The 24260-nt window shown below is 40.8% G+C and overlaps 2 protein-coding genes and 1 long non-coding RNA gene across 3 annotated transcripts in view; 1 reads left to right on the top strand and 2 right to left on the bottom strand.

Moving 5' to 3' along the window:
* Window positions 1-93: 93 nt before the first annotated feature.
* On the bottom strand, window positions 94-20199 carry ern1 (endoplasmic reticulum to nucleus signaling 1). Its single transcript, XM_023423303.2, has 22 exons — window positions 19935-20199; window positions 13840-13960; window positions 10812-10845; window positions 10549-10621; window positions 10227-10299; window positions 9164-9286; window positions 8477-8578; window positions 8129-8390; window positions 7452-7530; window positions 6955-7114; window positions 6522-6637; window positions 6195-6389; window positions 5063-5327; window positions 4853-4943; window positions 4555-4744; window positions 4183-4282; window positions 3863-4062; window positions 3334-3481; window positions 3012-3139; window positions 2329-2452; window positions 1610-1677; window positions 94-1514 (listed from the first exon to the last, which is right to left on the bottom strand). The coding sequence occupies exons 1-22, from the start codon at window positions 20010-20012 to the stop codon at window positions 954-956; spliced, it is 3291 nt and encodes a 1096-aa protein (XP_023279071.1). The 5' UTR covers window positions 20013-20199; the 3' UTR covers window positions 94-953.
* Window positions 20200-20312: 113 nt separating this feature from the next.
* LOC111667555 (uncharacterized) lies at window positions 20313-21352 on the top strand. The gene is made up of 4 exons (XR_002761675.2): window positions 20313-20544; window positions 20634-20756; window positions 20967-21009; window positions 21211-21352. It is a non-coding gene; the product is annotated as an uncharacterized LOC111667555 (long non-coding RNA).
* A 606-nt stretch (window positions 21353-21958) lies between these two features.
* LOC111667553 (testis-expressed protein 2-like) overlaps window positions 21959-24260 on the bottom strand; it is a 28831-nt gene continuing 26529 nt past the window's right edge. Inside the window, exon 13 of the mRNA XM_087178530.1 lies at window positions 21959-23881. Within this exon, the coding sequence (XP_087034656.1) occupies window positions 23732-23881 (150 nt within the window). The 3' untranslated portion in view covers window positions 21959-23731. The remainder of the gene's footprint in view (window positions 23882-24260) is intronic.

The raw sequence follows: 24260 nt of genomic DNA, 5'->3' as shown, positions 1-24260 counted from the left end.
TGAACAGTAAGCAGTTTCTTTTAGGTGCTGCCTTTAGTTGTAGTTCCCCATCCCGATTTTGAGATGCATCAAGATCAATGCACAAACACAATCTTAGTATAAAAAAAATAGAATTTAATGTGCATGTCGTTAACTTCACTTTGACACCCTTGAAAGTTATTATACATGAGAATTCTGCAGCCTGACCTCTAAACTCATATTTGACTACATAATCACATGAGGATAAAATTACCTACTAAATTCAGATGCCACCCTGAACACCTTTGGGAACAGTCCACTCTTACTGAGTCAGCACAATAGTCTTGATTGACAAAAGAGGAGCAGTCTAGCAGCATTAACTGGAATCAAGCACATTTAGCATAGTCAATTTTAAAGATCTGTACCCATACAGCACAGTGATATTCTTAAAAAAAGGCACATCGGCCACATTAAATGATTTATCATTGATGATCCAAATTCTGAATCAGTCTATACAAAAATATACATACAGTATCTGTGCAGTGAACAGGCTCACTCAGAAATACAACATTGCACAATTAAACTACCCACATGTTCAACAATATACAGACATGTTTCCCACAACTGTGGCCAGATATTTTTGGGACAAACACTTTTTTTGGACATGCCGTTATAAAAAAAAAAAAAAAAAAAAAAAAAAAAAAAAAAAATCTCTTTGCTCAGCCCAGCTACAAGAAAATATCCACCAAAACTCTCCTGCGTGTCTGACTTCCTCTAGGCAGAGACAGACTTGTGGACGGTTCTGTTGGGGAACATTTTAACCCAGGTGAGCAGAAGGCACTTAATCCAGATGGGTGCAGCTGCTGCGCCTGGCAGTGGATCCCAGGCACTGCAGGCCTGGTCCTCACCAGCTCAAAGCTCAGCAACTGTGTCCCACTTTGTGTCCACTCTGTAAGGCAGTGCTCCCGTCTGTGCTGCGTCCAGCTGACTCCAGTTCACACTGGTTCCTTGTCCAGTGAAGGACCATTTGGCAGTGTGTGCATTTCAGTGGATGCTGTTTGCCTGAGAGGAACTGTAGGCAATTCTGGGGCAAATGTGGGGTTCACTGTTTGACTGTGCAAGTCAGTCTGTGCGGACAGTGCTGGCACTGCTGGCCCCACTGTCTGAACTGGCAAATGTGAAGATACAGGCTCTTCTGGTGACGTAGAGGCCACTGATTTAGCAGGTGTTATGAGACAGACCTGCACCGGCTGTGATGAATGTGTAGGTTCCTGGCGTTGTGAGGAGGGTGGTGATGTGTGTGTTGGCAGGTGCTGAGTGCATGGCTCATTTTGTCCTTGTGGCCCCGTGTGTGTGTAATGGACTTGTGTTCTTGCAAGGTGCTCTGCAGTGGAGTAGTAAGGCAGGAATGGCCTCTCAGGTGCACAGGTCCGCATGGCCAGGTAGGTGTGCATCAGCAGGTGGGGGAAGCGGGAAGTGAAGTAGGAGACAAAGTCATCAGGGATAGAGCCCAGAGTCTCCTGTACCTCAACAGGCAACTCTCGGTAATGGTGTTTCTGTCAGGGAAAGTTGGGCATTAAATCTTTACAACAGAAACCAGTTTCACTCCAACACAAAAAAGTTTATCATAGCCATAAGAAAACCCTCTTACCTTGTTCCTCATTGCACGTAACAGGTCTCTTACTGACCCACCCTTATAGGACCGAAATTTCCGCAGATCTGCCAAAGAAAGAGAAAACCCCTGGCATCAACCATAGAAGAAATTCCTGAATTCCATTAACCAACAAGGCACCAGTAAAGAGGAAATCCTGAAAAGATACAGCTGTGCTTTTATTCTATCCTGTAACTTAAGATCCTAAAAATGAACTGACAAGCATGATCTTCTTTTGTTTCATCCAAATAACATCCGAAAAATTAAAAACATTACGTTATAATAACATACACACCTGTATACCCACATAATAAGTAAAAAAAAAAAAAAGTTTAAATAAATAAAAGAATTCATCCCGACTATCTGGGCCATTGGTTTGATTGGTCAATCAACTAAATGCAAATCCAAAGAGAAGCAGTTCAAGAAAATATCAAAGGCTTGTGATACTAGGTGGATGGCGATGCAGACAGGAAGCAGCAGATGCACTTAACCACCCAGTGCAATAGTTTCTGGTGACAGGATACAGCATTCAGTGCAGCTATGAATGTACATCAGGCTTGGAGCTAAGCATTTCTCTAAGTAGCTCTAAAATACTAATTTGGTCAACATGTGAGAGGAATACTATGTTTCAAGCAATTCAGGAAACAGGACCATGTTCCAACAGGTGGCTCCTGGTGCTTGTATTTGACATGCTGTTTAAGTTTTAGCAAGTCTCCTACCTGTCTGCAGTGGCACTGTGATATGCTCTCTCCAGTCACCCTTGACAACAGCCCTCCCTCCTCTCTCTAGCTGTCTCACGATTGGTCCATCCAGCGGTTCCTTTTCTATTCTGTCGCTCACATCCTGCAAGAAACCACAAAGACACAAAATGTGTGAATTTCAACTAATGTGCCAGGCAGGCAGCCTGCAGTCTTATTCTCATTCAGAACATTATTACACACACACAAAAAAAAAAATCTATTTTAGAAGTGAATGGATCCATCTCTGTGAAAAAAGGTGCAAGCACAGTCCGCTATGCTAGAATTTTAATCAACATTACATTAATGAAGTTCTGCAGGTTCACATTTTACTAATCAACTGAAGCGGATGGTTTTCACACATCCTCCAAGTACTTGGAGTTGTTAACATTGAAAAGAATCAGCTCTTTACACAGTCCAAGAAAAACAACCTGGCATTAATGACCAAATCAAATTAAAATTGTCAAAAATGCATGAAGTATAAAATATGTGGATTTATACCATTTTGAAGATGCCTGGGAGTGTGTGCACATAGGTAGAATATACTGCATTAAGACGTGGTTTGTATTAGCAGATGTTTAAACCACATCAGGTGAAGCCTAAAAATGTGATCTTTACCATGAGCAGTGAAATTGATAGATGAGGAAAAAAGAAGTGGCTGTGACCTGGAAGAACTGTAGCTCCTTCTCCAGGCTCCAGAAGAAAGGGTGTTTGAGAACACTCTCAGCTGAAGGCCTCCGGTGGGGTTCCATGCTCAACATCTGCTCTATTAGATCTCTGGCTACAATGTCCCCTGTAAATCATTTCCAAAAATTCATATATTTTTACCCTCAAATAACAATCCTCACATCTATAGCGAATACTTCTAACAACCAATCACAAAGTCATCCACACTACTCTTTCTATCTGCTCTTCTTAATCTACATTTACCTGCATCTGTATTACTATTGTTACACATCTGGAATTGATCAGAGACAATTTTCTCACCATGTTTGTCAGTTTGCAGATGATCGAGGTTGTATGTGCCCAGTAGGATGTTTGCTTGCCTCTGCAGAGACTTGCCAAACGGGTGACTTCCCTGAGACACCACGTAGTAAAACACACAACCAGCAGAGAAGATATCAACCGCACAGGTCTACAAGGGAAAGAAAAGGAGAAAGCTTAGAGAAGGTCACAGTTTGGCATATAATTTAACAAAACTTTTCACACAACAACATTTGCATACAGTATGAAGTTATGTATTCTCCTGTTGGTTTATTTGGTTGATTCTGTTAACTTTGCTGCTATCAGACAAATGGATACTATAGCCTGAAACAAACCCACTCTCAGGAGTCCATCAGAAGCCGTTATATGCACCATTAAGTATTAATCCTCTGCTTTTCAAATTAGTCCCAGTATCATGAGTTTGCACAGTGATCTCTGAGAACACTTCTAAAAGTTTATCACTGTGTTTCTTTTGTGAATTCTGACAACAAACAATACTTACAAGCACCATGAGAGAGCTGCTACTACTCACTGGGTTGTCTTTGCAGTCCTCACTGAGAACCTCAGGGGCGATCCAGCCCTCAGTGCCCGGCACCCCAGACCTTCTACTGAAACTGTGGCGGCCTGCTGCTAGCTTCTTACACAAGCCAAAGTCTGAAATCATGGCCCGGACACGACCGTGGGCGTTTGGCATGGACACCAGGATGTTGTGGGGTTTCAGGTCTCTGTGGACTGGAGGATGAAGGTGAGGAGAAAACGAGCTGTCAGTTACTTCAGTGGTGTTGTTACATTATTACACAATAATAATAATAATGAAAATGCGAAAGTCATCTTGTTTTGAAAGATGGATACCTATGTTGAGAGAATGCAGATGGGCCAGTCCTGACATGGTCTGCTGAAGCAGCATGACAGGCTCTAGTCCATGACGGTTGAAATCTTTTCTCTCCACATACTAGAAAGATGAAAGAAAAAAATCGGGTGAAGCCCAAAGACTATAACAGGGTGTCTCATTTTGACAAAGGTTAAAGCTGTGTACAACACTAAATTAATTTTAGCATGGGAAGTGTTTTCTTGTAGTTTTTGTGCTCTGTGAATAATGACTATAAATTCTGGCTTTTTTGCTTCACTCACAGCACAACTCTATGCTAATGACACAGAAAAGTCGGTGTATTATTATGAAAACATTAACTAAAATAAAGCTGCTGTAACTAAGTGATTCGTTACCTCCTGTAGCGAAGCAGCACACAGCTCAATGGCGATGTACTGGAACTGACGGTCTCTCTCGGTGCAGAAATAGCGGATGACATTTGGGTGCTCGTCGGACTCCCTCAGCAGCTGAACTTCTCTGTCTGCAAAACTGAAGCATTCTGGGAGAATTCTCTTCACTGCCACTGGACGGTTGTCAAACTGACCCCTTGTGGAGAAACCATGGAAAAACAGCATTGTAATACAGAGATATTTCTTCCGTGCTTAACCAATTTAGCAAGTCAGGAATAATTGTTGACTAGCTGTTTCGACTTACTTGTACACAATGGTGCCCTCAGCACCATGGCCCAAGACCTCTTTCGGATGGAAAGTTATGTTGCCCACTCGGACAACACTGGAATCCTCCTCTGACAAGAGAAATACATCATTTTAGGGAAGTAAAAACTGGTCTGTAACTGGTATTGAAGTGTAGATCAAGAACAAACCAATCACTGTAAATGCAGTCTCAATGTCTCTTAATCTTTACCTCCATCTTCATGCTCATTGGCCGAACTGCCCAATTCAGACACAGACAGATTGGAGTGGTTTGAGGCGCGGGGGGTGACGTTGGGGCTGCTGTGGTCTGAGCATTCAGAGCGAGTGCGGGCCACCTCAAGGTAGTCGCTGTCTGGGGCCAAGCCCAAGCCCACGTCTGCAGAGGGAAACGGCTGCTGCCTCTGGAGCAGCTCCAACCTCTCCTCCATCTGTCTCTGAAACTCCTGGTGCTGCAGCTGCTGCTGCTTGTGTACACTCTGTGGCAAGAGAGGACACTTAGCCTAAGGCCCTAAAAATAACAACTGTGACTTTGTGAAGTTTTTAGTAAATTGTTTGTTCCATCCAACACTTCAGCACTTTTTGTTTACTACAAGCTATTTTAGACTCTAAATATTGTTTTTACCTTTGGAGGAAAGTACACACACACACTTAGTACAATTTAAAGTAGTTGTACTTAACTTGACTATTTCTATTTTAAGCTACTTTACACTTCTACTCCCGCTACATGTCAGAGGGATATATTGTACTCCACTACACTTATTTTACATTTATCCTGTAGTTGCTATTTATTTTTCAGGTTATGGTTTTGCTTAAAAGACATAAGATTATAAAAATGCATTGTTCATGATTTAACCAGTGGTTTTTCCAAATTTTCTAGCTTGTGACTCCCTACCAAAAAGAAGTTGGGTTGGGGCCTTAACTAGAACAAAAAGTCTAAAAAAATTAATACAAATGTATGTAGAAGAATTTTGTTTTTTTCCCCTATATCATCAATCATCTCACCAACACCAGATTTATCTGGTCAGCTGTTGGGTCCAACCCCTAAGTTGGGAAGCACTGGAGTAAACTACCCAACTGTATATAAAGTAGTTAAAAATAGCTCCACCTCAAACATGTACAACAGCAAAGGTCTACCAACACATTAATGCATTAGTATTTTAATCTATTATTGTACTGTATTAAAATGTCATACCAATACTTTTTTCAATGCTTTAAATACATTTTGCTCCTAATACGTCTACACTTTTACAATTCTTAAAATTCTTCAACTTCTGTTTTTTTCCTGCCAACCTGTGATGGTGGTAGGTATGCAGCAGTCCACTAGGTGGTGGTGTTAGACTTACTTTGGGGTAGGTAATCACAAAAGCCACCCAACCAGCCAGTAGGAAGGTGGAGAAGATGATTGTGGCCATGTCTTTGAGCATAGAGTCCACAGGAGCTTCTGGACGCACAATGCGACCACTGGCCCCAGGTTCTTGGATTGATGTGTCAGGCAGAGGAGAAGGGGGGCCGTCATCCATACCACTATCATTCACCTTCTACGGCGTGTTGGAAAGAGGCGGCAAAAGTGACGACAAGGAGGAAGAGAGTGAGAAAACCTGCACAGATGCTTGAATATATCTGTAAAAACTTCTGACAAAATATCTCATGGATCGCACACTGACACAGACCTCCTCTACTTTCTTGTCAGTGGTAGGTGGGATGACGTTGCCTTGATTGCGAGGGAAGCTTTCAGGGAACTTCTCCAGGATCTTGGTGTGAGCTTCAGGGGGCGTCTCATGATGACCTGAAAAAGTGAACATTTTAATAATCTGCTTTATCATCGGGAGCAGCAGAATCGTGGGAATTTGTCTGATCCAAAGACTCGACGATGGTGTAGTTGTGATACTATCTATAGTTTGCTTTTTATTATCCAGCAGAGGGCAGTCTCATGCTAACAGTCTCTCACGGACCATTCAGGGCCCTGGACTTCAACATGCGATGAACAGTAATGAGAGTCAACGCTCTCAATATAAAGTCATAATCGTGATTGATTGCATGAATGATTACAGTGAAACTATAACTTCTTCCTATTACTGTCTGATTTATGTACTCATGTATTACCTATTAGAAGCAGGTAGTTCCTCATGAAGTTGATACGGTTTTGCTCCCGTAGCGCAGAGTTGAACTTGACAGTGGTGCTGGGTGTGATGACACACTCCTTGTCCTCGTCAGTCTCCCTGCTGTCAGGACCCTCCAGCATGGGAAAAGTGCTGCCACGAGGCTACAGAGACACACACACACACAATTTCCTCTCAGATGTCTCACAGGATTACATAACAAAAACAATATTTATCTAAGAGCAGTAAACTAATATTGTAGAGCGACTTGAGGAGGGGCAAGCTATGACACAACTGGAACAGGATGTATGCCTACAAACTCACTGGCATACTGGCATAAGAGTAATTAAGAAACCATGAAACAAGGGTATATATTTACTAGAGAGAGTGTACAGAGAAGTACAAAACTTACACAAATTTTAATAAACCCAAATGTTTTATGTTCATGTTTTACTGATAAGGAATATGCTTTGCTTAAATGAACATGAAACTGCCACTCACCACCACAGTGACTCCATCATGCACCAGTGAGGGAGAGGCGTACAGACTGGTGGAGTATTTACCCACATACAAAGTGGCCCTGGAAGAGAACAAGTAAAACACAGTCAAACAAATGCGTGCTTAAGTGTAAAAAAAAAAAAACCTTACACCATGCTTCATGTATGAGACAAGTGTGATACATAATGATAATAAAAATAATAATAATTGAGAACAGGAGTATGTGTGTTCAAAATTCAGAAGAATTTTAATAGTTCTCCATCACCTCCCTAAAAGGCCAAAAGTTTCACAGTGGATCAACCACTGAAAGTCCTGTTTGTCATTTTCAGCAGAAGCAGGTGTGAAAACAATATATAAAAAGAAAACTGTAAACTGCGTAAAACCAGAGCTGAAACCAGGCCACTGCAGCAGCCAATTGTTAGATATTACATGTCTAGACCCAATCCCAAAATTAAGCAATCCAACATTGATCTTGACACAGAAGGTTCCAACATGTTTTTGGCCTATCCTTGTTCTCTGAATGGTATTCAAGAGTACAAATGATAGAAACAACCTAATCGTTTTAAAACATTAAGAAGATGATACAAATGAGAAATGTTAAAGTAGCTACAATCATAAAAATACAGGCCTACAAAAGTGGGCCTTGTCAAAACATCAGTCATCACACTCAGTCTGCTTACATGAACTTATTCTTGGGCTTCTTCTCTTTAGGAAATGGATATTTCCACTGGGTAATGCGGCCAACCTCTCCAGACATGAAAGTGAGGTAACGCAGGGTTTCCACGGCCACATTAGTATGGGGAACTTTGCGGAGGCCCTCGCGCTGCCAAATATACATGGCCACCACTGGAGAGTTGTAGTTCTGAACCCACTGAACATCTCCAGATTCACTGTCCACAGTCACCACAAGGCCATCGCCGTTGGACACAAAATGAGCCATCTCTGTGGGGGACCAAAGAGTGGACATGGGATTAGTAGTCTGTCAAAAACTAAAGCTACAAAAGAGCCAGAGTGTCAAAGAGTCTTACTGTATTTGGTGTCATCATCAGGAAGGGTGGAGGCGTAGTCAGAATAGGTGGCATTCCAGCGCAGCTCCCTGCTTTTGGTGTCATACATGGTGATGGTATACTCTAACAGGGAGATGAACAACAGCAACTTATCCACACGAGAAAAAGATATTGGTATTCCTTTCCCAACATAACATACACAAAAGCCAGGCTTTGAGTATCTATTTCTGAGTGTAAATGCAAGGTGGTATTAAATTTCTTTTGCCTCAAAAGATGGGATTCACAGAAAACAAAATATAGGGATACTGTGAAACAAAATCCAGCATACATGCTGTTGGGTGACAAAGTGAGCTTTGACTTGACACTAAGTCAAGTATTTAAAGCAAGTATTCAAGTTGCAGGGCTATAATTACCAGCCCAGCTTCCTTAGACTTTAAGTACTATAGGGACAGATTGGGGGCTGGTGGTTATAATGAGGGTGGGGCAGGGATAGTAGTAGAGATGAGTGGGAGGTAAATAAGGGTTTGGCACAGTCTGGGGTTAGAGCATGCAAGACAAATGGGCCTGTTGATTAGTCAGATTAAATCAACAACTGATTTGGATAGGTTGAAAAAAGGTGGAAATGGGGGGGGGGAGAGAGAGAGAGAGAGAGAGAGAGAGAGAGAGAGAGAGCTGGAGCTTGTGTTGCTTGATTGGTTCTTTTTTTACCTGTGCGTCCAAGATAAAGAAGAGATGAAGAGGGACACAACATCTCAGCAAAGGAGGAGGTCAGGGTCTGCTGCTTCTCACCAGTCAACAGGTCCACCACATACCACAAGTCCTGCTTCTTACCTGTTTATGACAAGCACACACAGACAAAATGATCCACCTCTGCCGTGAATACAGCATTTGTATTGTTCTTGGCAAAATTTCAGTTTCATATTCTTATCTATATATTGTTTTTGTATTACTGCTACTTTTGTCCACTCTATGAATGTGACACCTACTGCATGTCTGTCCACCCTGTCACCATATTTTTCCAAATCAAGGGTCTAATGATACAAAGTGCAAAACTCTTTGAGACAAATTTTGGCTATTATAAAGAAAACTGACTTCACTATTTATAGGAAATTGTCAAATTGACCAAAAGGAGCACACTGTGCAAGCCCAGTCAAGCAAAATAACATGCAGCCATTTAACCTTCACAGAGATGGGTGTTACCATTCTATCATTAAACGAGCAGCCCATGGCTTCGTTGTGCTGGCATCTCACCGGTTATGTTACTGAAAGGAGTGGTAATAATAACTTAATCACAGATCATTACAGATGAATGTAAAAAACCATAAATTAGGAAATGGCCTCTTTGACTTAAAATGAGATTTAAAGAGTGAGAATTGACGCCAGTAGCATTTTCAGACCTTTGCATCTCTAATATGCTTTGTGCTGGCAGCAGCTTCAGTTGAATGAAAACAATAGCTGCACTGATAATGATTGTGGGGAGGCAAATGTCACCCGTTTCCTTTGAACAATGGCACAGTCACTATCCTCTGCTAGCTGTTGTAAATTCAAAAGGACACAGGCTACCACCACAGGTTGAGTGGAAAAGAGAGGTACTGTAACGTATTTCTGTTAAGGCCAGATAACACCTGCACATTTAGGTAAGCTGGGACATGGACTGCATACGCTTATTGATAAGGAAAACTCATGACCACAATTCAGTTCAATCTCACAATCAAACAGTTCAAATGCCAGTGTTCAGTGCGCAAGAACAGTGTTTGAGATTTAGCCTTACCCATGTAAAGGATTCCATCAGAACTGCGACAGGGAGAAGCTTGGACCAACTCAGGGATAGTGAATGGTAATTTCTGTTTGAGAGCAAAGAATCAACATTAGCCAACTAAAACATCCTATATGTCTTAATAATCTATATATGGGGAACATCTTGTGTGTTCCCCCACAGGTGCAACTTCAGAATGAGGGTGCTTTACTTTCAGCATGGCTTACATACACATATGTGATGAGAGGATGTGTTTTTCTTTAGAACAGGGAACTGAAGAGTGTTTCTTACTAAAGATGGGAGATTAGCATTTGTGATAAAAGTTATTTCCTCTTACTGTAAGGCCCTCGTTGTTCTTTCCTCCCAGAGAGTACAGGCTGCCATCATTTGGGTCAGGCAGAAAATGTGGTCTGGTGGAAAGAGTAAAGAAGATAGCATCACATTTCGAGACCAGCACGGAGACATTATTAAAGCAATTAGTTTGAGTGACAGACAAGACAAGCTCAACAGGTTACCATATACATTTGCATTCGATGTCTTTTGTAAAACACAAGGACACATATGTGTCGCCAATGCAGAAAATAAGTCAAAGATACATACTCTGCCACATGTGTAGGGACCTGAAGAACTGGATCTGTGAAAAGCGAAAAGGAGTTGAGATGCAAATCAGGATAGACAAGAATATTAGCAAACAATGGAAACTGTGGCCATTAGCTGTTGTGTAAGAGAATGACATTAAGACTAGTGACATTCAACCACGCAGAACACAAAGTCCAACTGAAAACGGATTCCCCTGTGGCAAACATGAAAGGCAAACAGACATGTTGGCGAACAGCTTTCTGTGAAACAGTCAAACATGTAACAACCATGAGAACAGAAAAATTGATTGTGTAATGAGATATTAGTTTGTTTCCTCTAAAAAGGACTGGAATAGCAGAAAGCACATTTCACCATTATCCCGCTATAGTAAAAACATTTGATCTGATCTTCAATATTGGAGATAAAAATCTAAAAAGAGCATTGTAAAATCTGGCTATATTAAACGTTTTCCTCCCTGAGGGAAGGGACAGGTGATTAACACCACATCGTGTTTTTGCCCATTTACTACAAATTTCATACATTTCACTGCCTCAATAAATGCACAATAAATTAATACTATCCTTTTAGCAGCTACCAGCTTCCATTCAGTAGAGAATTTAAAACTGTTTGTTTGAAATCACCTTGAGAGACTAGAAACTTTTTTGAGATACAGTACATAATCAACCATAATTAATCTATTTCTACATTTTTGTCAAAGCTTTATATTACTGTTGTGTTGTGAGTGAGGAAAGAACAGACAGTTCTTATTAATCCATGTTTCACTCTAATCCATTACATTATGATTGTAATGGATTAATAATCCAATTATGTTTAAGGTCTCTGCAAATTGATTTTTATACCATGTGGCATGAAAAACAACTAATAGCTGCCTGGAAGGAGGGAAATATTTAGAATCAGAATCAGAAATACTTTTATTAATCCCCTGCGGGAAATTGTTATTTATTCAAAATTGTAAAAAAAAAAAAAGAAAAAATTGGCAGCAATTATATATAAGTTTAAAATACCATGGGTTTGAGCTAAAGAATCATAAAACACTGCTATGGTCTTTAAGCTAAGAGCTAAAAAACCTTCATTGCCACTAGACAAACACACATCTCCCTACAGTGTGAACATACAGGGCGTGGGCCAGATGGTGCTGATCTCTGTGGGGGTGCCTGAAGGGGTCAACAATAGCAAGTGGTGGTGGTGGTGGGGGGTCATCTAAAGTTGGTCAATGGCTGTTGTGCTAAACAAGAATCCACATTCATTAAATGTAATTGCAGAGTCTGGAGACAAAACAATGGTTTTCTGCGCTGCATAGGGAGACGTTGAGCCTGGGTGGCTGAAATACAAACACATGTTTGCAACGCCAATGGGGAGAGACAAGAAAACAGTGGGAGGACATACACCGAGTTGTACTGTCTTGGTGCAGGGAAAAGATCTCTGCTTCCCCCTCATTATGTGGGTGTATGGTTGCCTGACTGGAACACAACAACAGGTGTGTGCAAAGCCTGGTCCAGGACTGGTCAAATTTATATTCAATAGCTTTTCCAGAAAAACAGACGATGCGGAGGAGCAGTCTCTGCCTCTGATTATTAATGATTTGGGCATTGGGTGGACCTAACCAGGACTTGTAGCCTCAAACCACTTTAGTCTACCGTAATACCATAATTCATAGTATGGTACCAGTGAGGAAAATGTGAGAAAATGTATGTATAAAACAGGAAAAGTCTTTAATTGTTATATTATGTCTCTTATTCTAAGAGAGATCAACTTATGGACTGTTTAAGCACATGGTTTCCAGGAACCCTTCAGTCCATCTTATTTCATTTCAAAGCATATAGTGCCTACATCAACATGGTAACCACAGTACATTCTGTGTGTGCAGGTGACACTACAGCAAAGTTGCTTACCCTTGCCCACTCTGACCTTGATTACAGGCTATATTTGCCCCTTTCTCAGTTAATAATTAGCCAGTTTCCATGCCTAACAGCAACACAGCATTTTCCTCAAGTACAGCCTAAACACAAGATGTAGTGCACTTAAGCTTTTTTGTTTCTCAACAGGTCATGATTGACGATATAAGCCTGGCTTACTCTATGGTGGTGGTTAAAAAAAAAAAAACATAGAGAGTACTAGAAAACAGTTATATGATATATGTTTAACTCACAGATTGTGTTTTACATAAAATCAATACACCAAATGGAATAACAACAAAATATTGATATTATTGATATAGTTCCCACTTTGTTAAATTCTTTAGTTGCTTTGATTCTTTTCTATTTTAGCATACCCTTCTTTACATAAATGAACACTGCAAATGACAAACGCCAGAAAGCAACTCACTGTGGTTTAAAAGAAAAAAAGACTAGGTCAGAACCTAGCATTTATCTGGACCGTCTATGGTCAACGTGTGACATTGGGGACATATGTGTAAACTGTTGTGAAACTGCTGTAAGCACTTACCCTCAATGGAAGAACCTAAAGCATGCTGGAAAGTCGCTAAATGTCACGCAATGGCGTAATACACTAATGAGCATATTCATGTATTTGAATTCTACCTAGTGTCAGCCGGTTTCAGCCTTTTTTCTGTTAGCTTAGCTCCTACTCTCTGCTCACATATACTCACAGGGCAGTACGGGCAGCTCGTTTCCATGGAAAGTAGGTTTGTCCAAAAAGTCCCTATCTGCTTTTTTTTTTTTTCCCCAAAAAGGGGGGGTCTGAAAATGAAAACTGTCGTGGATTCGCTGTAAATGTCCCCTGATGACACAATAGAAGATGTTTGTGTCAAATCATTTTGAAAGAACAACGGCCAATGGGAAAACACTCTGCCACCCAATGGTGCAACTTCATCATGAACTCTACTTGCTCACTCACTCTGAGAGTTGTAGTGCTGAGCGAAAAAAGGCAGTGGGATGTCATTGTTTTCCCTGTGGCAGCACACAAAAGCACTCTGTTTTTGGAAATGTAACCCGAATAAGAAACCACGCCTTGAGACAGGCATACAAACAAAAACTTGACTTGCAGTCGACTCGTCTTCTCCTCTTACCTTCTTTCAGAGTCCATTTGATAGAGCCTGATTTCTTGCTAACAGCATGCAGGTTTCCATCCAGGGTGGACACAAAGAGCAGGCTTTCAGGAAGAGAAACCGTGCCGGCAGTGCAAAACCCCTACAGAAACACAATGCAAAAATGAATTAATTAATTAATTAATTTTCTAATATTTAAAAAAAAAAACAACCGCATACAACACCACGACTCATCACTAAATTGTCGTTACAAGTTGTTTATGATACCTGTGGATCCAAATGATCACTTATTCAAGTTAAAATCAGGCATTACTAAGCAGGCATGAGTGAGCATACATGTTCCCACTTACATCCACAGATTAGGTTGAAATGTGTGCACCTGCATCAGGGTTGTGAATAATGTCTTCAGCCACTACTCACTCAGGCATTACTTATCTTCACACACACCTGGACCAACCATAGTTAATATGCTGAAATTAGAGCATGCTAGTGAAATTATTCACACACTGATATGTAGAAATCCGGCAGAAGATCCACTGTGTGACAAATGTTACTGCATTGTTGAGAGAGAGGCCTGTTTTCATCATCACCCCAGTGCAGTTTGCCTTTTGCTGCAAGCAGTATGCTACTTTGGCCTGCTTTACAAATCAATGAACTTCAAACCAGTACCTTACAATGACAGTTAAAGAACACACAGGCACAGTACACCACAAGGTTGGTTTGGCTTTTTAATGGGTTTTGCAATGAACTGAGTCAACTTCCCTCTGCACAGATGAATAGTGGGCTGCTGCGTCACAACTCAGAAATATGCGAATATAACCAGACATGAGAACACTTGGGTTCAGTATATGAAAGACGTAAACAGTGCATTGGACAAAGAGGCAATACACCCACAGTCACCAGAGAAAGGAAAATCAAACAAAAGAAAATCCAGTGACAACAACTGAACCCAAAACCACTACAGCAGCTAAGTGACCCAGCCTCATGACTCGTCTTATGCCAGAATCAACAACACCGTCGGTGACGTCTGCTGTGCTCACCCACTATGGAATTCTAAAAACGCTGCTCTTGATAACCAGGCCGTGGGCTTCTTATGGTTTTTGGCACCAGTGTGCAGGAGGAGGTCCAGTGGGGGAACTCTGACTGCCCACCAAACCAGAGAGGACCACATGAATTCAGCCTGACCAGTATTTGTACTTTGATACAAGCTGTTCTTCATCAAATTACAACTGATACACATGGGTTTCTCAACCAAACAAGTCAAGGAGGCTGGGAGAACTTTCCATCTGTGCTCACCTACATTATATGTATTTCAGACAAAAGGTTTCACGTTGCAGCCAATTACCTACAAAATTACAGACATGCCAACTGAGTATCAGCATTTTTCAGTAGCCCACTATCAGGGTCAGCTGGGGAATGAAAAACTCCTAAAACTGCCATCTTAACCACAAAAGTCCTACAAAAGCTGGGCAGCTGAGACAGACCTCATCCTCCTGCTGAACCATAGCGGTATTGATCAACATCCCTGACTAATCCCCCTGAACAGGTCCCTGGGGACAGGTCAAATAGCCCCTACATATAATGGAGATTACCAGTTTATAATTACTAACACACTCCTCTGAGCATTTTGCCACTTTTGAGTAGATAAGGAAGGGGGGTTGAAGCGCTCTTAAGCCAGACACAAACAAACCAGCACAGCTATTAAGTCTCAGCATGTAGCAGGGAGAGCAAATGCAATCACCATCACTCAGGGTGTTTCCTCTTAGTCACACAGCGTGCATTTCCTGGCAAAACCAAAAACTGACCAGTACCAGACAATCTGAGAAGGGCGGTATTTTACAATGCTTTCTTCTTTCTCCCTGCATGTTCTTCATCTTAAATTTGGGAAAATACACTTGTTATAACTGGCCAAACAGAAACCAAGGCCAAAACAACCCCATAAACTGAAAGTTTCGTGCTATATACAGAAAGAAACTGAGTCGTTCCACATTTGCCTACAGATCCCCCGCTGTAGTCTCACATCCTAAACAAGCATTTGAGTCAATATTGTGCACCTGTGGCTGTTCCCACTGGGCTGTCTGCATACTCACAAGCATCGCACAACTGCACTGGGAGAATCATAACTAATCTGTTTTTCGGGCCCCGCGTAACCTCTGTCAGGGTTCTTGGTTTCACAAGCAAATAACTTTCTGAACATCTGTTAGTCTCCCAGTTTTGGACACTGACATTCAACAACTGGTGAATATTCTACAGTGTTAGGCTTCAGGGACATCTGGTTTAAAATGTCCGGGTGCTCAGAGTGACTGAGGTGAGTTACAAAGCTTAATAGAAGAAAAATCGGGACATTCCCCTCTCATTTCCTTATTCTGTGTGTAACACAGAAATGGTTTAGGTATTGCGTAAGTGAGTTACATAATAAGAACAGAACTGGGCGAAACCAAAGTCTTGGCAAGTTCTGAGGTCTTCACTTTCCCTTCTGCAATGAGGATAGACATAGCTTAAAGGAACACAGACTACAATGCTCATGATATCACTGGCAGCAGGCTGCAGTGCCACAGGGCTTCACAGCCTCTTGCATGGCAGACCAACCTGAACACAGGACTGGCTGTAACTGGCAGCTTTCCCACCGAGTGTACACAAGCAATTTAGCAGTACTCCTTGGAGCATCAGGGTTTAGGCAAAAGCTGTAAAACTACAATCACTTGTCTTAGAAGAAAGAGCATTGCTTGGGTGAAGATATGAAAGACTGAATACATGGTGGCAACACAGGCAGAGCGGGTCACTGAAGGAGCAAAGAAAGGTAAAGAGTTCATCTGTGCTGCCTGATATTCATTACAAATCACTTGATAAGTGGTCTTAAACAAATGAGCCTGACACAGTGTTTCACACAGCTGCCCTGCATCCTAAAAGAAAGCAGGCATTTGGGGTGTAACTTTTCGCAGGCATCGCCATTTTGAACATCAGACCATGGTGGGACTCGATAAGCAACAAGTGAGTGACTGTATTCCATATGGCCAGATGAACTGGTAGTCTTATTCAGTGTGTGACATTTAGAGATGCAGAAGGGGAGAGAAGCTAATAAATACAGAATCTTTCAGATAAGGACATGGTTGCCAAATGTGATGAAATATGAGAGGATGTAATTAATCACTTTTGAAATTAGTATAAGCATAAAAAATGCATTCAAAGTTTGAAGTGGTGAGTCTGAGTGAAAATAACAACAGCGTGTTGTAAAGTTGTGGCTTTTGCAGCTTCCGTTCAAAAACAGGAAACAATTGATTGGTGATTTGTATCAGACACTCAAAGGAGAGTAAATGAAGCACATCATACCATACAAGTCCTGACAACAGTGTGTTTTTAGGAGACAAAATCTCATAATTCTAGGTGAGACTATTACTGAGACATATCTTCTAGTCTTGACTATACGATGTACTAACTGGGCCTGATCTAACTGTTTCTTAATTTTTTTGTTGAAAACAGTCTACCAACACCAGCTTGTCTACAGCAATCAGCAGTCTGTTTGCAGCTTCCTTGGGTGCAGGCAAAAACCAAAGCAGGAACCAAGAAATACTCATCACACCTCTGGTTACATGTCATGGGGGGTGTATTACAGCAACATCTTCAAATTATGTTTACAAAGTTCTTCTAAAAATTCCTTTTATGTAAATGAGGAAATGTGAGCAATGCAGCATTAAGAACAGCCTGATGATCCATCGGTCTTAAAGTCCTGCATGAAAGTGGGAATTTGAGGTTTCCCTTCAGGTCTGTGTAAAGACAGCGGGCCTGAGGATATTAGATTTTCTTCAGTCTCATCAGACAAAGAGTGCTGATTCCTCAATGTGCTTCATACTTTTGTAGTGTAGTGGAAAGCAGTGGCGACACATTTAGCAACCTCCCTTGTCAACACAGTCACTATCAGTTGCTCTCTGCGTGGTGTTGCTTCGGTGGGGAGGATGTCACATGTTGGCCCATGTTCAGGCACACTCAGTCAAAGCACAGCCAATCTACTGTTGTGATAAGATAGTCTCTGATCACAACTTCTTTTTTTTTCTTTTAATCAAATCATCATGTATTGTTCAATCTGATCCTGAAAAATGAAAGGAATAAAATATATCCATGGTGACAACAACAAGCTACAGCTGAGGGACACATTGCACACACTGTAATGTAAATTTGGTTAAAAATATTATTGGAAATGTGTGTTGTGTAGTGTTGTTATGAAGAGCCCACAGTTGTATGAAGTGAGGCATGAGCATAATTTAAGAAGAACACAGTAATTGCTCCTGAGACGTCTGGCTAGATTTTAGTCACTAGCACATCCTTCTTACAATGCAAAATCAGATCACTTTAAAAGTAGCTCGATTGTGAAGAAGAGACAGCGAAAAGAGAGAAATAATAAGTCCCGTCTCTGTATCTCTTCCACTTGTATCTCTCCCTCTTTCTCACACTTATGCACTATCTATAGATAGCCAATCATTTGTCACCCTCACTACACACCAACAGACTATTTAATAGGCTAAGAGAAGAACCTGAGACATTATAGGGGATTATAAAGCTACTTTAATCTGCTGCTTAGCTCAAGTGGTTTACTAGCTGATGGTCTCTGCCTCAAGTCTTTCTAATGATCTGGCTCAGTTTCAACAAGTAAGCTAGTTCACTTTTGCACCAACCACAAACACTGTATAATTTATTCTGTTTTTACTCTGTTATCTTTGGTAAAGAAAATAAATTAGATGACACTGCATCACTGCCAGGTTTTTATGTAAATACAGACCTCCCGTCCAATGTTGTTGGTACCTTACAGTCAGATTGTGTGTGTATCACATCACATTGCATTTTGCACAGAAACCTAGATGTTTGTGTGGTTATTTTATACTGGCATGGCACAGTTTGTGCATGATTTAATCAACCTAACCTCAAAGAATCCTCATGCGTAACAATGCCCTGTATTGGCGTGGATCTTCTGAAATTAGAGACTTTAGAAGGTGCGCACACACACATACTGTCTCTGTCCTGCTGACCTCAGATGGCTGTAGAGATATAATCAACTGAAAGAGAAGGCTTTCAAGATGTGTAAAGCAAGTATGGATGACAGGTAATGGTAAGAATCATCCTTTAATCTTTACCTCAGTACAGAGACAGCTATTTTCCTGCATCAAGCTTCTATGTCTGTTTACTATTTGATCTAAATGTGTCTACTGAGATTGTCAATTTGTATGTCAATGTCGATGTGTATATGTGTTAGCAAGCCCAACATCAAAGACCCCTGTTAATATCAACACAACTCATCACGTTGTGCTGCCTGGTTTACAACCTTTGCAATGTTTATCTCAAGGCCTGCAGCTCAGTGCAATCACAGGACGTGTGTTCAGACTTGCGAAATGATAACAAGTGTTTAGTAGTAGAACTATTTGCATATCACCAAGCCTTCACAGCATCACTACATTGCTTTTAGTATACGGTCCAATTGTTACTGGTAATAACAATAAAATGGCTTGTCTTGCAATCACTAGTTTGCCAATATGCTTCTGAGACACTTGGGCAGGGGGCGTTGATAAAATGAAAATATTAAAGTGTCTGGCTTTAAAACAAAACATTAAAAATATGTTCAAACACATACACGCAGCAATTTCTCATAGTCCACTAACAGAGAGATGCATTTAAAAATCAACCTGCTAAAGTTACTCTGAAACGAGGTGGAAACCTAAATCTCCATGCTCTGGAGGACTGGTTTCCTTCAGCTGTTACACTGGACTGATGAACTGATGAACTGGAAACTATCTATATTGACAACGCAATGTTGAGTAAGTTCATTACAAGATTTCTGAAGCACATCTTCCTTAAAAAAAGAAAAAAAAAGAAAAAAAAAAAAAGAGTGCTTTTAGCCGACAAGCTAACGTTAATGTTAGCCCACTTCTGTCATGCCAAGCCAACACGCAGCACAGAGACAGCATTAAATGACCACTGAATGCCACATAATTTAGCTTATACTAATGATACTTGTGAGTCTGAAGTCAGAAAATCAGCCTATGTTAAGTTAAAGGTGCGGGTTTTAGCGGGTAACTCTCAGCTAATGTTATCTAAGTTAAGCTAGCTTATCCAGTTAGCCCTCTTACCTTTTGTGGGAGACCAGCGCAGCAAAGCAACGCCAAAATGCACCACACCAGGGCCCGGCTGCTCGCTGTCCAGTCCATATTTTGTGGTCTCAAACCGGGATAGACAGTTGGTCTGGACGGCCGTCGGCTACATAGAAAACGTGATTTGTCTCAGCCTAGCAGACGATACAAAATCTTTTATCAACGTTGTAACGTTAAAGGCATTGATCCGGCGGCTGTGGATACAACGTTGGTTAGTTCAGCTTCTTCCTGAAATGAAAACCGTGGGGGTTGGACTTTGGGATAGATATCCAAACGAGTGGAGGAGGGGAAATGTGGAGTCAGCGTGAACCAATTAGAAAGGGGCTACGCACACCGGATGTGGTATAAAGTAGATCCGGGGGACAGCTTCTGCGGTAGTCCACCCCTTGAAAGCATGCTTTTGCAAGCCATACCAGTTAGACCCGAAATGTTTGTAATAATTATGGCTGAGATGCGCCTTGCGTGCATACTTTCTTGTCATTATTATGATACATGATTATCGGTGGTTTCAGAAAAACTTTAATCAATCATTAAAAGCTAACATGTTGGAGCAATGTGACTAGGCCGCATCGGCGAGGAAAATGTGACGGTAAGATTGCATTTTTTAAATTATATTAAGTCAAACTGCAAATGCAATGCTTTTTTTCTCCTACATACAGTATATTGTCATTTACACAGGGCTGGTGGAAAAAGTCGGATTGATGCAGTGTGTTTGAGGTGATTGCACATCCACACGTGGACAAAACGGTGGTTGACTTGCAGACGAAGGAAGGCCTGCTGACGTCCCACGATTTTGCAATGGTGAGTATTTATTAGGAAAAAAAGGCTTTTAATCAGTTTTGTTTTCTTTGGTTCATGAGTGATGATTTTCGTGCGTTAGACTTCTGATGTGAAAATGAAGCCAACATTCAGTCTGACTTGACCCACCGACACCAGTCTGATCTATCTTTTTTTTTTTTTTTTTTTTTAAATAATCAAGCTCACTCATACATTTCATCATTTCTCTTACAGGAGCTGGACTTGAGTGTCGATGGATCAAAGGAGTAACGGCAAAGTAAGTGTCTATAAGTGTCTTAGAATTAGTTTCAATGGTTATGAGTGATGATCATGATGCGTTAGACTTCTGATTGAATTTTGAAGACAGTTTGTGTCTGACATGACCTACATACAGCAGCCTGTGATTAATCATGTGTCAACACCAAAGCTCATTAAATGTTGTTTTTTTTTCTTTCTTTCTTTTCTTCTTCTTCTGCAGGGGTTGGGCTGCGGTGTCAGAAATGAACATGGTTACCATAAAGTACAAGATGATACCATGACCTATTAATGATGATGCTTTTGCATTCCCTGATCTATTTTTGAAAGTAAAATGTCAGTTTGAATAAAGCATTTGTGTAAAACGGTGTCCTTGTTCATTTAATTCCACTTACTTTACTTTTTTTTTTTTTTTTAAATAAAGCACTTTTTTGAACCTGAATGGACTTTTCATTGGTCATTCACAAAGGTCAAAAGCAGTGCAAGATCATGTCTTGTCATAACTGGGGTTTCTTGGCAATTTCCCCAAGTCTCTCTTTTAGAGCAAGGCACAGAATCTAAATGAACAATGTTTTTTCATGCTAAAAGCACAAAATGAAGAAGTTAACATTTTAAATAGGTCTGCCGTGCTGCTTAGATAGTCCTTGTTGACTCACATTGGACTGTAACTCCCCATGAATATAATGTTTTAAAAAACCAAAACTTAAATCACAATATTTAGCATTGATTAGGCAATTACTAGAAGATGAACTGGCTATTTTACAATGGGCAAAAATCCCAAACTCCAAAAAGTGAGTGACTTTTTTTATATATATTGTAAAATTGAGATTCTTTGGCCTTTAGTTTAATAATTGCAAGATTAATTGATAATGGAAATTCTTGTTACAGCCCTAAAAGTTAATAAAACTAATGGAATTGGTGTGGTATATACACATTGATGCCTTTCTCTCACAGCCACAAAGATGCAGCAATTCTGTCCAAGCAAAAGGTTTTATTGATCCACAACGATCAGAACCATAACATTCTGTGACATCACTGAACACAACAGCAATGTTTGATATTTTCATCACTGTGAAAATGAACAACACCGAAACCTGTGAAAACAAAGGTCATGTCTTACCTGACACAAGTAATGGCACAAAGACTTTTATCTATTTATCCTCAACTGATGCAACGAATGTGGTGGCTCACAATGGAGGAATGTTTATTTTAAAGGCACTTTCTGCCTCGTACACTTTGCCAACACATATTTTAACGTAAAACATGTAAAGTAAAAGTCACCTGTAAAGCAGCCGGATGTCTTGGCAGATTACAAATTTGTTGTTCTAATTCATTGGTGTTATTCCTTTTTAAGGTGTACAGTACAGGAAGAAAAGCAAACCAATAAATAATTCAACAAAATAAACAAGCATTCATTAGCTAGATATCTGCTGAGAACATTAAATAATATGGCTAATATCCAGTATGTTATTTATTCAAATAAAACTAAGTTATTGTATTACCCTGTCGATGAAAGGGTTTCAGTCTCCTGCAGCCCCCTCAAAGAAAAAAGAAAAGAAAATCACTCCCCTCAGATTATTTCTCTGAATTTCCAGCTACAGTTACCCAAACTTTAACTACATCACTGGAGTGGCCTCAGTGGGAACACAGGTTAATTATCCAATTGCTTATTTGTCACTGTTTACCTCACACAGTTCCCTTTAGACAGGAAACGAAAAAGATTGCTTTGGCAAGAAAAACAGAAAGTTATTACTTTTGCTCAACTCTGAATGTAACATGAAAAGAAGTCTTGAAGCTTGTTGCGCAGAAGCACGTCATCAGTGAATGAGCTATTCCTCGAATGAGCTATGGAGCTGCATTCCTATTTATACTTATACATTCATCAGACCTAGGCAATGTTTAGCTGCTGTGTTTGCTGATATATTTTAACACTCCCCACTAAAGTCAGTTTTAGCTCTAATCCCTACCACACAGTAAAAAGCACACAGGCCGTACGTTACTATAGTGTCCATACTGGATTTAAACTGACCTTAATATCATCGATGGACACAGCGCCATTGATCTGTTTGCATATAAGTGCCAGGCGGCTGGCACAGGCAGCAGTGTGGATGGGTGACTGATGAGTCTTGATATCCCTGTGAAATGTATATCAATAGACGCGGGGGATTTCAGCAAAGTCATCTCCAAATTTTAGGATAATTCCCTCACTCAGTGGCCTCAAAGTGCTCCTAGAGTTAGAGCCAGGATAAACCGCTTGATTAGAAAGGTTGCACAAAAAGTTTACACTGTACAACTATCATGTTTGGTGCAGCTGTACATCACAGGTATTATGGTTCTTCTGGTTGAATCAGATGGCTATTTGTCGATCCACCACCACACACATTTGTTAAAACAGTCTCGACATGCCCCGTGTGTTCTATTTCGTCAGAGAATGAATCGTAATATTTGATGTCACACGAATAAAACTGTGTGATTGGATGACAATCTACGAGTCACAACTCTCTCGTACTCCTGCTTTTTGTGGCCACAGAAGATAACGAGCTCGCCAGCGCTTCCTGTTTTGTGAGTGCGCTGCATGAATGGCCACGGGTGATGGGTGCGACAATGGGACTGGGATATGGGTAAAAATATTGGAGAGTTGGCCTGGCCCATTGCTGCACCCGTGGTTTCAGAGTTGGGCGGGGAATTGTCATATTGCCACGGTAATAAGACGTCCATCAGCGTTACGCTTTGACCAGCAGTCTTCACATGTCGGAGACCTCAGAGTCCTCAGGTTCTGGGTCCTTCAAGGCATCATTTGTCACAGTAACCAAGTTGGCATTAGAACGCGTGTCCATGGCAGAGTGCATTATGGGTAGCCATATGTCATCCATGTTTGGCATCACAAATATTTTCTGTGGGAGGACAAGCAGAGTAACAAGCAAAGTCACTTTCTTTTCAACAATAAAAGAGGAGGAGGACACTGAAATATACTTACATGCAAAAGTAATTGAGTGTCTAGTGTGGCAAAAACTACTGATAAATTTGCTTTTACAACTAAAAATATAAAACAGTGACATGAGATTATTTCTGTTAACAAGAACTGGAGAGAGAAAACCTGAAATACATAATCCTCCGTGCATCCAACCCTACGCTGCTCTGTCTGGAAACCAGTGACGCACGCCTGAGTTTGGCATTTGTTGAAACGCATATACACTCACTCACAACTGACAACAGTGTGCTCTGCAACACTGTATTTTACTGGAGGCATGGTTGAGGGGAGTCGGGGGGGGG

This window comes from Seriola lalandi, unplaced genomic scaffold (genome assembly GCF_002814215.2).
Source record: "Seriola lalandi dorsalis isolate HSWRI2012SDOR001 ecotype SW California unplaced genomic scaffold, Sedor1 jcf7180002054690, whole genome shotgun sequence".
Classification (NCBI taxonomy): domain Eukaryota; kingdom Metazoa; phylum Chordata; class Actinopteri; order Carangiformes; family Carangidae; genus Seriola; species Seriola lalandi.
Note: the sequence above shows the minus strand (reverse complement) of the source record. Positions and strands in the feature narration are given on the sequence as shown.

Excerpts from the sequence above, each read along its gene's own strand:
- ern1 (XM_023423303.2), bottom strand. The coding sequence starts at position 20,012 with ATGGACTGGACAGCGAGCAGCCGGGCCCTGGTGTGGTGCATTTTGGCG. Across the intron at positions 10,846-13,839 it reads CAAATGGACTCTGAAAGAAG|ATCCAGTTCTTCAGGTCCCT; the intron begins GTAAGAGGAGAA and ends CGCTTTTCACAG. Across the intron at positions 3,482-3,862 it reads AGGACTGCAAAGACAACCCA|ACCTGTGCGGTTGATATCTT; the intron begins GTGAGTAGTAGC and ends TTTCCCTTGTAG.